This window comes from Meleagris gallopavo, chromosome Z, assembly GCF_905368555.1.
Source record: "Meleagris gallopavo chromosome Z, MGAL_WU_HG_1.1, whole genome shotgun sequence".
Lineage (NCBI taxonomy): Eukaryota > Metazoa > Chordata > Aves > Galliformes > Phasianidae > Meleagris > Meleagris gallopavo.
The window spans coordinates 36,653,214-36,667,574 of record NC_139435.1 but is presented as its reverse complement, the minus strand read 5'-3'; the positions used below and the strand labels follow the sequence as shown (position 1 = coordinate 36,667,574).

The 14,361-nt window shown below is 39.6% G+C and overlaps 1 protein-coding gene across 11 annotated transcripts in view; it reads left to right on the top strand.

Annotated features, from left to right (window-relative positions):
• The window catches only part of TRPM6 (transient receptor potential cation channel subfamily M member 6), a 94,768-nt gene that overhangs the window by 57,327 nt on the left and 23,080 nt on the right, over positions 1-14,361 (top strand). For 8 of the 11 annotated variants that reach the window (XM_085213008.1, XM_085213006.1, XM_085213004.1 and 5 more), the window contains 7 exons: positions 1,243-1,357; positions 2,911-3,110; positions 6,208-6,340; positions 10,275-11,413; positions 12,114-12,226; positions 13,106-13,232; positions 14,094-14,191. In XM_085213008.1, the coding sequence (XP_085069134.1) occupies positions 1,243-1,357; positions 2,911-3,110; positions 6,208-6,340; positions 10,275-11,413; positions 12,114-12,226; positions 13,106-13,232; positions 14,094-14,191 (1,925 nt within the window). The remainder of the gene's footprint in view (positions 1-1,242; positions 1,358-2,910; positions 3,111-6,207; positions 6,341-10,274; positions 11,414-12,113; positions 12,227-13,105; positions 13,233-14,093; positions 14,192-14,361) is intronic. The other 3 variants (XM_085213003.1, XM_085213002.1, XR_014880368.1) reach the window with 3 other exon arrangements.

The window sequence follows — 14,361 nt, the reverse complement described above, 5'->3', positions numbered from 1 at the left end:
TTGTGACAGAACAGTCAAAAGCTGGTGATCTTTTAGAGGAAAGATAGCAAAGTTGCCTTAAAGGGAGGTAGAATAAAGGGGAAAGAAAAAAGGAAAGAGAATAATGGAAAATGTTTTTTCACCATCGTGAGTTACCTGGCATCCTTCTTAAGCAGATCAACCAGTTAAGCATAAAAATAAATAGATTAAATGAATAGGAAAGATGTTACATTCTTGATTATGACATTGACCTTGATTCAATAAGGCAGGAGAACCAGTCACTCCAGTAGATTTTTCAGTATAATAGATAGAAAGCACTCTGATGCTACTACTAAGTCTTTGAAATAAAAAAGAAAGTATGCAGATAGAAATAGATATTTAGGATATATAGTTCAACTTAGGCCTATTTCTTTTAAATAATTAAGGATGTAACATCTGTTATCATTGTGGAAATAGTCACATGACAGATATGTGTCTTGGTTGTATAAGTCAGAATACTTTTAATAAAAGTATACCACTAATTTTCACTATTTAATTCATTTAATCACTTTGTAATGCTATGCTTTTTGAAGTTTGAAATTTCAGAGATAATTTTTCTAATGAACCTGTATGTTGTGAAGTATCTCCTGAGTTTAGAGCTGCTGTGTTATAAACGTGTTTTTAAACTTTGTCAGAGGTTAATTTGATTAAAACATTCTAAACATTGAAAAACTTTTATTTTGACAGTTTGAAAGAAAAATCAGGAGGGATCTCTTAGTTTCTGTAATATATCAAAAATATCCATAGCCACGTGTACGTTTGCACAGAATTAATTTGGTCTTACTGAGGCTGTAAAGGATTAATACTTCAGTAATGATAAAGCAGTCTTGCAGCTGTATTTTTTCCACACAGTCAGTGAAAGCTTTGTGACTTGCTTTAAAGACTAGTTATTTTAAGGGTCAGTTTCAGTTTACATGTTTACCATCTCTCAAATATACTGCAGTTATACTATCTTCCCCCTTATCAAAAGGTCGTGGTGTCTGGTATAATAACTGGTATTTATGAAATGGCGTCTAGAGCTTCTAAATTACAGCATAAGCTATGATGCAGTAGGATCATGAAGAGGTCTCCTATCTTCCTTATGTGGAGGTAGACTTTTAACAATGTATATTTATGGAAGTTACCAAGGACAAACTGTTTTTTGCTGAGGCAAATGAGCGGCATATGTCTCTGCTGTGCTCTGCTTTGATTTCCTTGCTAATGCTGTATGTCCTTCCCTTTCAGTCTGCGAAACCAATCAAGACTGTCCTCCTGGCTCCTTCCTCACACCGTTCCTTCAAGCTGTCTACCTCTTTGTGCAGTACATCATCATGGTCAACTTACTGATTGCTTTCTTTAAGTAGGTACCCTGCTATATTACTGAAAACACAAAACAAAACAAAAAACAACAAAAGACCAACCAAAAAATCCCACCCGAACCAAACAAAGACAAATAATAGACTTCTGCCAACATTTCTGTGTTGACTGTTTTATCGTTTGAACAGAATCTGACAGTGGACAACTCTACTTGGCAAATAAGCAACTTTAATTCAGGTCTGAAATAATTTGTCCTTTGTTCTTAGAAATTGTATTTGTTGCACTGACAGCCTATATAATGTTTATCACAAGGTAGCACAAGATGTAAATTAGCAGATAACAAGGGAAGGGAGTAACAACCTTGGAGGAGCACGCTCTTCCTTTAAGAAGTTTGAAAATTCCTGTTCCATGCAATTTTCTGTGGTCTAGAACTGAAATCTAACTATAGTGTATTGAACTGTTTTTTAATATCTGCTGCCAGATTAGGAGGCTTTTATTAATGTCTTTATAGTGATTCTAACCTTTTGAGTTTTAGCAAGGAAACCATTGAAGTGGTTCAAGTTCTGTGTCAATATTAATAAAGAACACTGTAACCCAAGTAGTTAATTTTTTCTTTTCTAGAATTATAGCATTTTTGGGGAAGTCAGCTGTAGGTTGAAAAAATTTCTAAACTAGAAATGTAGTGATTAATATTCAGGAAAACTGAATGATCAGAACTAATTCTATTCCCACTTCCAATTAGAAATCCCTTTCTTGAAATTGTGGCAAGGCATTAATTTTTTTCTTTAATACACTGATGTGGAATTGTAATTTGAATTATTTCTAGATTTAAACCGTTAGCAATGATGATATTTTAAACCTTCTGCTTAGTGATTTGATTGTTCCAGAAGTGGGACCAAAAATGAGTATGAGCAATATATTTAATTATGCTCCCAAAAGCAAAGCTGATGTTTTTGTGAAAACATGTTGAGTGTTTAGTTTGACTGTGCAACTGAAATTGAAGTGCCAGAGGCCATGAAGTTGTTTTCCTTTACTTGGATCAGTCATAGTGCAGAGAATGCTTTGTGCAACAGAAGAGCCATATTTAGTAATATCATGACTCCAAAGAGTACCCCACAGAAGAATTGCTTATGTAGCTGCCTCTAAAAGCACATATTTTGCTGTAGGAGTAGTGCCCCGAAAAGGCAGCGGAAATGTTGTTAACACTTTTCCCTTAGCTTGATTCATGTACTTAATCCAGTCCAAGGAGGCAGACAATGTTGTATTCCCATAATGGCTATGTATTACAGTTTAAATAATCTGGTTGAGATTTGAAAGACACTTTAGGGATATTTTTTTGCCCAGTTACTATTAATGTAAATGGGAATTGGATCTCCCAGTTTGTTAGGCAGATTTGAAGATCTCATTCTCTGTGCTGTAGCTGCAGGCACATGCTGCTGCTTTGTTAAATGAAAGTTGTTAAGCTGATTTACTTCACTGGAGGAATGGGACTTTTCTTTTGTGTCACGTCAGATCTTTAGACAGGCATCTTGTGCTGTATTCAGAAGAGTCCTCACAGGAATGTTTTACCTTCCTTACCCCTTTATGTCTTCTCAGTAATGTTTATTATGATTTGAAATCCATATCGAACAAGCTCTGGAAGTACAACCGGTACCGCTACATTATGACCTATCATGAGAAGCCCTGGCTGCCTCCACCTTTCATTCTCCTGAGCCACGTTGGACTTCTGATAAACCGCATCTTCCGCCATCAACCCTCGAATGAGTTTGATCAAGAGGAAGGTGATGTTGGACTGAGTAAGCAGAGCTAATCAAAGGGCCAGCAGAAATAGCTTATTAAGAATATTTGCCAGCCTCACATCACTTCATAGCTCAGTTTTTCAAGAAAGAGATTTTCCAGGCCAGCAGCTGTTTTCATTTGCAAACCAGAATTTAGTGTACCTGTGAGAGGGCTTATAGAAAAAAAAATGACTAGGGGAATTTGTTGCTTTTTATTTGGCTTTTGCTTTGCTCACTTATAGTGCATCGGTTAAGATGTAATATAGATAGTAACAGTGAAGAACTTAGTCAGCTCTGACTGTCAGTTTTAACCTTCATTGTGCTCAGTCTATTTTCATTGCAACTGGCCTATAACTGGCAAGAAGATATTGTAGATGTATCCTTCTGGAACGACACAGATATATCACAACTTAGAGGTGACATGATGCTGACTTTTTCAGTAGTATAGAATGATGCCATTTTTAAGAAACAATACTGGAAGCCTACATTTTTGCACATTTATTCTAAAAAGACTATCAATTCCTTTTTAACTGCCCAAAGTTACAAATACTTTTGATTATCTTGTATTTATTCTTCTGATAACATTCAATGACTTCTTCCCCATGTATCCTCCATATACTGTTAAGTTTTTACACTTTCTTTTTTGGAGCTTAGGTAGCTGGGGCTTGTGGTTCATAAAGTAAAGTTTAAGTGAAATGCCACCGAGTGGGATGAGACTCCTGCTCTCAATTCCTTTTGTAATGAGAATCACGTATTTAAGTTAGTTCAGAGTATTTTGAAGTGAGAGGTGCTAGCAGCTCATAAAAGATGCTTCAGCAAGTGACTCGTGTCCTTGACTTCTTATGGAGTACATTGCATATATGCAGAATCCGTTCTTGACTTCCATGGCAGCAACTGGGGATGTGATACCTGACATTTGAGGACATATTTCTGTATCGTGTAACAAAACTTATTGTTACACTTACTGCAAAAGTAAAGGAGAAATAAGGGAAAAATCCTTCTAGATTATTTGAGTCTTTGGATAAACAGGGTTAATAGATGAAACTTCAGCTTGCTAGATCTTCAATCATGCACAATAATATAATTATGCTACGTTATATTTATGTTATGTTTCAGCCTGGTTGTTAGTGTGTCAATATCAGTTTATAGCAGTGGATAGCAACACGAAGAATAATGTCCAGGACAAGAACCCGTGCAGTACTTCACAGTTTTTGCCTCCTATGGTAGGAAATGGAGAGTTAATATGGAATCTGAGAAAGTTGCTGAGCCTGAGGACAGAGGATGTTGGGAGACAGCGCAGAATTGTTCGATCTCCTCACTACCTTCCAGTCTCTTTGTGCATTGGCTCACCACTGCACCTTGTCTCCTTCATCTTTCCCAACCTGGACTTCTCTTAACCAGGTCCTTCCTAAAGCCTCCTGATGGCAAAGTTGGCTCCTTTTGTCCCACTGTATCTAGAAGCTCTGCCAGGAGCAGACATAGTCATCAAGGAAAGAGATTACAGAGTGTCAACATGGGAAACAAGTATTCAGCAGTGGGGCTTGATGAATGGATGGACAAGCGAGGGAATGAGAAGGTGGAGAAGGTGGCAGCTGTAATCAAATTTAAAAAAAAAAAAAAAAAAAGAGAATGTTTGTGCATATACACAGCTTTGCACTTTATGCTGCAGAGAACATTCTTGATACCTAATAAATGATCTGTTCATACCCTTTTTGGGCCTGATTTTCTCTACTGAGCATGAAACTCTCATTGTATCTGCCACACACAGATTTCAAAATTTACAGCTTTACAGGTTTCAAAAATGACCTTAACTAATCAATGCTGAAGCAGCTTTACTGCTGCTCCTAGGCTCAGCTTCTTCTTCATGGATAAATGCATCAGCTTGCCTTTTAAGTATCACTGCTCTTTTTATATGCATGTGTAGTGTAAGTTACTCTCAGAGCACAGCAAGTTTCTTGCTTGCAAGGTACATTAGGCATCAGGAAAACTCTAAGACTGCTTAGCACATTCAAAAGTCCTGAGATAGAAGAGAGTTCATACGTTGCCTACACTTTTCTAAGAAAGTGTTTTTTTTCCCCATTTATATGCTCTTGTGTTCCTTTTCTATATGCCCGTATATTGAGAAGTTTCTTGTACTTAAATTTTTGGTGTGATTAAACAATTGCTTTTAGCAATGAGGATCCAGTGCCACCCTGTGGAAAATCAATGAAAATTCCACATAGAGAAAGTGAAATCTTTGAAGCAAGGTTACAAAGATGTCTGAGGCAAAAGGAGCTTAGCAGATGATTCAGTGTCACTCAGACATGGTGTGGTGCTCCCCTGGGATGCTGTTTGTTACAGCTGTATGCACCTGTTAGAAACACAGTCATGTTGCTTGGCATAGATAATTTCTTGCAAGCACAGTGGGAACTCTGGTGTTTAAAAAGAAAAGTAAAAAGAAACTTGGAATATGTGGAATTTGTATCAGAGAAGTAGCTTTCTTTCATATGCATTTCTTCATACGGACTTATAATTCTCTCAGAAATCTTACTTGGTGTCTATATAAGATTTCTGAGAGAAAGTGAATAATAGCATTATGAGCAGTCTAAACTGTGGAGTTTAAAACTTTTGAATGTGTTTTTTTTTTCTGTCAGTGGTCTTGCTTGATATTTTATGCCTATGAAAATGTAAAGCAATTAAGTGAAAAAAGCCTTCATAGCTTTGACTAAATATCTGAAAAGTACCTTGTCAAAGGTACTCTGCTTAATGAGTGTCTGGACCAAATTGCAGTAATATCTTCATAGGTCTTATATACAAACTCTATATAAGTTTTGTGAGTCTGGGAGAAAGTAAATGTTTGTGAACAGTCAGTATGTAATGGTGAGTCTTTAAAAGGCAATACAGTGGAATTCTTGTCAGTGGGGTTTTGTTCCCTGCCTAAGAGAAGATGAAAACCACATTTTTGTGTATTTGGCATGTTTGAACTTTTTTACATAATCCCAAATTTCATGGAATTAGGTCTGTTGACAAAGGAGGAGAAGGAAACCTATTTTGACAGTTTTCTTATTCTCGTGGACACTTATAAACAGTTGCATTTGTCAGCACACTTCTTACCAACTTCTACTTCTTTATTTAGAGCTGTACCTGAGTGATGATGAGTTGAAGAAACTCCATGACTTTGAGGAACAATGTGTGGAAAAGTACTTTCATGAGAAGCATGAAAGCTTGAGTTCCAGTGACAGTGAAAAGATCCGTGTGACGACAGAGAGGTATGTTTTGCTATACATTTGTGCTCTTTGTATGCATTTGTTCTATAAAAAGACCTCTAATGCTTTTTTAGTAGTTATGGCCATTATTAAATAAGAGGCATGTGTAGGTCCTGCTAATTTGATAGAAATGTAACTTTTCTATTTCAACCAAATGGCGGGCCTGGCTGCGAAGCCTTGCTGGCAGAATTGTATCTCTGAATATCTGTAGAGTGTGCAGGTGCTTTAAGAGACTTGGGTGGTTTCATACTGACTGGCAGCTGAACACCACACCTCTCTCTAACCACTTCCCCTCCTCAAAGGAATGAGGGGAGAAAGCACGATAAAAAAGGGCTCGTGATAAGGACAGAGAGATTGCACACAAGTTACCATTATGGGCAAAACAGACTCAGCGTAGAGTGATTAATATAATTTATTGCCTATTACTAACAGACTAAAGCAGAGAGAAACTAAAATCAAACTAAAAATATCTCCTCCCACATCCACTATCTTCTACTTCCTTTTCCACACAGAGAAGGGGTATAGAGGCTGTTGTGATTCCATAGCAGTTCTTCATCTACCACTCCCTCATAGTCATTCCCTTCCCCTGCTCTGTGTGGGTCTCTCCCACTAGATGCTGTCTTCCAGATCGGCTTCCCACAGGCTACAGCTCTCTGAGCACTGCTCCAGCATGGCTCTGTACTGTGGGACCTATCGTTTAGGAGTGGATTGCTCCAGCACAGGAAGTGGCTGTTTCCCCAGCCCTCCTGCTCCACATGTGCTGCAGCTCTGCCTGGGGCTGCTGCTGAGGGGGCTCCCCTTCCTTCAAGCCTCTCCCACTTCTGCATGTGGACTCTTCCATGGCTGCACGTGGAGATCTGCTCCACATGGTACCCCTGGGCTGCAGAGGGACAGCCTGCTCCTCTATGGGCCTCTCCTAGGCTGTAGGGAGCATCTGCTCTGGGATCTGGAGTACTTCCTACCCTCCTGCACTAATCTTGGCAGCTGCAGGGATGTTTCTCACTCGTGACCACTGTGACATAGCAGTTTTTCCCTTTCTTCACTCTGCTCTCGGAGCCAAAGCAGGCTCTGATCTGACATGGGGCTGCTCTGGTCTCTGCTCACAGGCCATTATTGCAGCCCCTCTGCTATCAAAACCTGGAAATCATAGAATCATAGAATTACTCAGGTTGGAAGGGACCTCGAGGATCATCAAGTCCAACCGCAGCCTAACCATAGTATCGTAACTCTAACAACCCTCTGCTAAATCATATCTCTGAGCACCACATCCAAACGGCTCTTAAACACGTCCAGGGACGGTGACTCAACCCCCTCCCTGGGGAGCCTATTCCAATGTTTAACCACCCTTTCTGTAAAGAAGTGTTTCCTAACGTCCAACCTAAACTTACCTTGGCGCAATTTGAGGCCATTTCCCCTCGTCTTGTCACCTGTCAGCAGTGAGAGGAGACCTACCCCACTCTCACTGTAAGCACCTTTCAGGTACTGGAAGAGAGAAATAAAGTCTCCCTTCAGCCACCTCTTGCCCAGACTAAACAGCCCCAGCTCCCTCAGCCTCTCCTCATTGGGCTGATTTTCCAAGCCCTTCACTAGCCTCGTTGCTCTTCTCTGGACCTGCTCCAGTACCTCCACATCCTTTCTGTACTGAGGTGCCCAAAACTGAACATAGTACTTGAGGTGAGGCCTCACCAATGCCGAGTAGAGGGGCATAATGACTTCCCTAATCCTGCTCACCACACCATTCCTGATACAAGCCAGGATGCCATTGGCCTTCTTGGCCACTAGCACACTGCTGGCTCGTGTTCAGCCGACTGTCCATCAGAACATCAAGGTTCCTTTCTATCAGGCAGCTTTCCAGCCGCACCTCCCCAAGCTTGTAGGGTTGCCTGTAGGGTTGTTGTGACCAAAATGCAGGACCCAACACTTGGCCCTACTGAAACTCATGCCGTTAACCTTGGCCCATCGATCCAGTCTGTCCAGGTCCCTCTGCAGTGCCCTTCTCCCCTCTGGCAGATCAACACTCCCTCCCAGCTTGGTGTCATCTGCAAACTTACTGAGGGTGCACTCAATCCCCTCATCAAGATCATCAATGAAGATGTTAAACAGAAGCGGGCCCGGTATTGAGCCTTGGGGGACACCGCTCATGATCAGCCGCCAACTAGATCCAACTCCACTGACCACGACCCTTTGGGCCCGGCCATCCAGCCAGTGCTTCACCCAGCAGAGCGTACACCCATTCAGGCCATGGGCAGCCAGCTTCTCCACGAGAATGTTAGGGGGGACAGTGTCAAAGGCCTTACTGAAGTTCAGGTAGACCACATCGACAGCCTGACCCTCATCCACTAAGCGGGTCACCTTGTCATAGAATGAAATCAGGTTTGTCAGACAGAATCTACCATTCGTAAACCCATGCTGACTGGGCCTGATCCCCTGGTTGACCTTAAAGATAAGCAAGGGTGCAGTATGGTGTTATGCATTTCCACTTTTGCAGGCAATGTGACATGACGAGGTTGTAGCAGAATATGATATGCAATACATATTTTTATTTAAAGCCTTAATAGTATAAGAATGTTGTGAGAGTATTGTTTTCAATTAAATATAACTTCTGTTTACAGAAATAAAATAAAATCACTGTATCATTATCAGCAATTTACCGTCTTTGTAAAATATCAATATGCAACTATCAATAGGATTTCAAAACTCCCAGTATGGGTCTAATTTAGCTTTCTACTGAAATCAATGGTACAGCTTACAATAAGTTTAATGGGAAGAAATAAGCAAACTGGCAATATGGAAAGTCTTACTGAATGACAATACAGATCTGATGTAATAAATTTGTCTTGCCTAGAGAAAGATAGCTCCTTAATGTTTACCTGTTCAAGATTTTATTTTTTGCATACCAAGATAAAGCATGTCCAAAAAATGAATGTGCCCTGTAAAAGAAATAAAATACTTTTGTTCAAAAGCTGCAGAATCAATTATAGCAAGATTTCTTTTAGTGGATAACTATAATGGGATTTTTTTTAATGCCAGGTTAAAACATATTTCATAACATTGCATAATTTTTATACAGGAAATTCATATAAGCCAGTGAAACATTTTGAAAATTTGGTAATAAATTTTATTCAGCTTTTGGTTGAATACTGCATCTCCTAGTTATTCAGTGACAAAGAAAAACTCCTTTTGCTTATTGCCCGGAGCTGGTTCGTCGCCGTCTTAATGACAGAGTACCAGAGAGAGTATTTTTAACATATGTAAAGATAATGAATGGTTAAAAAGATACTGTTTCAGGCCAAGAAGTTCTTATTTGGTTCACTGGAAATCTGAAGACCATTAAAAAGGCTTTGCTTCTTTTTCAGCTGACTTTTTCATTAAGATAAGTGATATAATCAAATGTACAAAATATGTTCCAAAAGGCTGTACAAGTTGTTGAGAAGACCATTTTCCTAGCAGTTTACAGTATTTGAGAAATGGAACAGTACCTGTATAGTATCCGTAGCATGAAGCTTTATCCTTCTCATGTTTGCACAGGAGTGTAGAAAGATAACTGACTGACAAGAAATACTGTACTGATTTTATATTTATTTTTGCAGCATTTACACTTACAATGCAGCATTTCTAAAGCTTTGACCTCTTGTCCATGACTTAGTGGTTCTGTATCATGAAATGGAGATTAGTAGAAAAGTGATATTTTTTAATAGATACTTCCTGAGCAAAAAGCTTACTTTCTTAACAGTCACTGAGTTTTGGCTCAGTAAACTGAATGGCATGTTTCAAGCCTCTAGTGGGTTGCCAAATACACATCTTCATGGGAATTGAAGTCACTGTAAAAAATACTAAAGACTGTTTTAAATACCGATTTTTAAAAATGTGTTAATGTGCTAATCATCTGGTAACCTGAAGTTAAGATATTTTAAGTATCATTTCTTTTTCCATCTAGGGTGGAGGAGATGTTTCTGCAATTAAAAGAAGTGTATGAGAAGGTATTTTATATCAAGGAATCTTTGCTCTCCTTGGACAGTCAGCTGGGACATTTGCAAGACCTGTCTGCTTTGACAGTAGACATCCTGAAAGTGCTTTCAGCTGTAGACACACTGCAGGTGGAAGAAGCGTTACTGGCTGACAAAAAACATAGGTCCTGTAGAAAGCTGCCGCACAGTTGGAACAATGTGCTCTATTCCAAGACCCTGAGCAGTCTAGAATGTTTGTATGACAAGAAGTATCACTACTACAGCATGCCACCCTCACTCTTACGGAGTTTGGTGAGGAGTCAGTGGCCATCAGAATGTACAGACCACATACTGAGGACTGAGAGTGACAAGCTGGTAGAAGACAGTTCTCAGAAGATAGAAATAGAAAGCGATGACACATTTACTTCAGGTGTGTCCTCTGAGGCTAAGTCATCCCCCAGATATGGACAATTTTTGCTAGTTCCTCCTGATCACCAGCGGGCACCTTTTTCTGACACCATCACCTTAAACTTGTCCTTTTCGAGCACTCCTACCAAGTACAGGGAAGACATATTCGATGATGGACTGCAAAGCAGCATTGCTGTGCAGCAAAACCTGCAGAGCATCAGCCTTGTTGAAAAGGAGCCAGAAGATTATCAATGGAGTCAGAGAGACTTTATTATTCACCTGCCTTCAAAAAAGACTAATGCCACAGATGCTGATCATTCTCTCAGTGTCCAGAAATCACTTGAAGTCAGAGAAAATGCAGCACCCTACTGTGATGACATGGAAGAAACTGAAGGTGGTTATGTGAACTGGGGATTCTCTGAAGGTGATGAAAAAGGGATTTTCAGCTCAAGGGAGAAACAGAAGAAGGACCTGTGCATACATTCCACTTTTAACTGTGACTGTAGTTGTACAAATAGACCTCCCACACACATACAGATAAAAGAATCCAAGTCTTTCTCCTGTAACTCCAACAGCTCACGGCACAGCATTGTCGTCTCTGAGAATAAACTGAAACACAGCACCTCCTGGATCAGCCCACTCTGGAGGCAATGGAGTTTCTGCAAGAGCTTACCATCCCCTAAAAAAGAGAGGAGAGTGAAAACCTGCAAGGCCATAGGTGGTAATAATAAAATGCTGTACCTCTACAGTATCTTTTGTTGAGAAACTCAAGACATTATTAAAAAGTGTCTCTTTGGCACGTCAGCACAGCTGAGGGTAGTAAGCAGACAGTTACTGCTTCACTTACTTTGTGCTGGGAATCACTGCTGTGGGGGAGTTCTAAATTGTGCCTGGTATCTGAGCTGGGCAACATCATGGTGTCAGCCACAAAACAGTCCCACCCAGATTCTTTGCATCTCACAGCTTTGGCTACTCAGTTGCAGTGTCAGAGGATCTGTACTGGCTCTAGGGTAGTTTCCTGCCCTGGTGAAGCAATCTAAGAATTACAGAAAACAAAAGAAATTACAGAATCCATTAGAGATGTGTTGACATCGTAAGTCATAAGGTTTTCTTGAGAATGAATTTTCTTACAGCAGGTTTAAAATCCTCCCTGTCCACAGCCAAGTTTTCTTACTAACAGCTTAGATATAGCAGATTTCTAAGTATAAACACTATGAGGTTATAGACAACATTTGCTGTTTTCTGTCTTATGATGGTGACCGTCTTTGCACCGAACTGCATAAATTTTGTGGGTATTATCTTAGGGTGTCACAAGTCTTTCTCAGCTTGCTTTGGAGATCTGCCAACTCTCAGTCTTATCAGATCGTCTCTTTGTAAACAAAAGCTCTGTAGCTTAATGTTTTTTTGATTCTTTCCCACAGAGTCTTTACCATCTTGTGAGCTACACCACAGTGAGGAAACAAAAGCAAAACAACAAAACAGAGACAGAAAGTCTGGGAGAGAAAAGAAGGATCAAAAACCCCTTCAGGTGCCGGTATGTGTAGATGGAAGAGAAGCACATATCTCATAATTGTCTTTTTCACTCAGTAACAGCAGTTCTGTAATGTAGGACTAAATATAGGTGAACTGAAAATGTTTTGGTGTAATGTATGGTGGAAATGCTGCACAGAAAGTGGGAATTCCTTTTTTTTTTTTTTTGGTCTGGTGTTGATTTAATCTCCCTTTTGTTAGAATGTGTGGAATTTCAGTTTTAAAAGTGATTAAACTTGTAGATTTTGCCAATAGTGGATCAAGAGTTTTTTCACACAGAGAGGAATTATCCTTTGCACTCTAGCTGACGGAATCACTTGGGGAGGATTCCCATGATCTAGAGCAGACTGAAGAAGTGGTGTCTGTATTCTACTGACCTGCAATTGTTCTCAGTTGTGTATAAAGGTCCTACAGTGTTTTCTCTGAATCCATCAACCATATAGCACATAGTAGATTGCAAATTGACTGTGTCGTAGTTATGGGACAACCTTCATAACTGTATGTATATTTAGATTAAAAGTATAATCTGAAAAGAGTTATTCCTATTTAAGGAAACAAAAGATGAAGACTGATTTGTTCACATGAGATGCTCAAATGAGCAACCGATCTGAGACTTGAACTTTGAGACCTAATTGTCTCTTAAGGTGTTCTGAGGGACTTTGTTTTAAAAACCTACAATACAACTAATATTTACTCAACAAAAGCAATGTAACTTCTGCAGCTTCTAACAAATATGGGAAAACTTTTGTCAGTTGGGAGCCAGTTCAGTCACTGGCATTTCAGTAATGCTGTGAAAGTCTGTGTCATAGCACAACTATCAGAAGGAAGGCAGAGGTGATAGTCGTTCTATAAATCAAATTTTGTTTTGTCTGTGTCTTGCCAGGTGATTAGAGTGGATGGTTGTTCCCAGAACACCCAAGTAAGCTCAGAGCCTACAGAGATTGGTCTCTGGGATGGAGAAGAAAAACACAGGAAGAACTGGCTCACTGTGTCTAATTTCAGTCAGCTAAGTATGTGATGCTTGTAGACAGTAAAATTCACGACAGCATTGAAAAAGAAGCAGTAAATAAAAATTCACAAACTCGAAGTGTTATCCTCTGCATTTATCTCCTAGCATGATTTTTACAGAATTAGAAATAGATTTCAGAATGCATGACTTGTTATTTATTATGCAATGTCAGAGAAAAAAGGGATGAAAGGTCAGCTGTGTCTTTCTTGGGATGTTACCTTTCCTGTGTGGGAAATAGTAAAGTACTAATGTAATTCCCAGGAATAAGTGGGAAGCAGGGAGAATGATATCCTTGTCTCCTTTCCTGTAGTGTCTTCTGAAATGGCATTCTGGTTTACGGTGAAAATAAACTCTGGTGAATTTTTCAGGGCATATACACTCACAAGCAGTTCTGTGATACTGTATCTGTTGGCAGATTCTCTGGATGCATTATTCATTACTTATTGCTCTGAAACACATCCTCTAAAGTGAATAAATGAATTCTTCATCATTTCTACTGAAATGAAAAGGGAATGGCATTCTTCTTCTTTTAGAGTTCTCCAGCTCTTTCATTCAAAGAAATCCTTGCATAGACTATTTTATCTTTAAGCTTTGCAGTGTGCAGCTCTCTAGTTCTATCCTGCAGGCTGCTGGGAGAGACATAAGGGAATGCTGTGACTCAGCACAGCATGGCCTGAGAAGGGCTGCACTCTTCTGAAGTCTAAGAGAGAATGGAAACACCCTATGAAATTCTACTATTGCTTTTATAGGTGCTAGGGCAATATGGTATGTAGGTGTTTATTTTATAGCACTGCATATGTTTGTAGCTTTAGAGCTATTCATTCACACTCTGGAAATAGCTGATACCTGCTTTTTCGGCTAGGTTTGGAATATCTCAGTTACATGCACCAGAAAATGAAAAATCAAGACATCCATAGGGATACCATACCATTCTGTGATTACCTGAGGCATTCTCGAGAGGTAAGACCTAAGATTATACATCCTAGTCCATAGCTGTTTTCTGTTTAGAGCCTAGGGTAGTAGTACAGACCTCCAAGGGCTTGCCACTGTAGGTCCTTTGTCATGAAATGCATCTTTAGACATGAGAAACTTTCTTGTATGTTGGCACAGTGCATATGTGCAAGGAAATA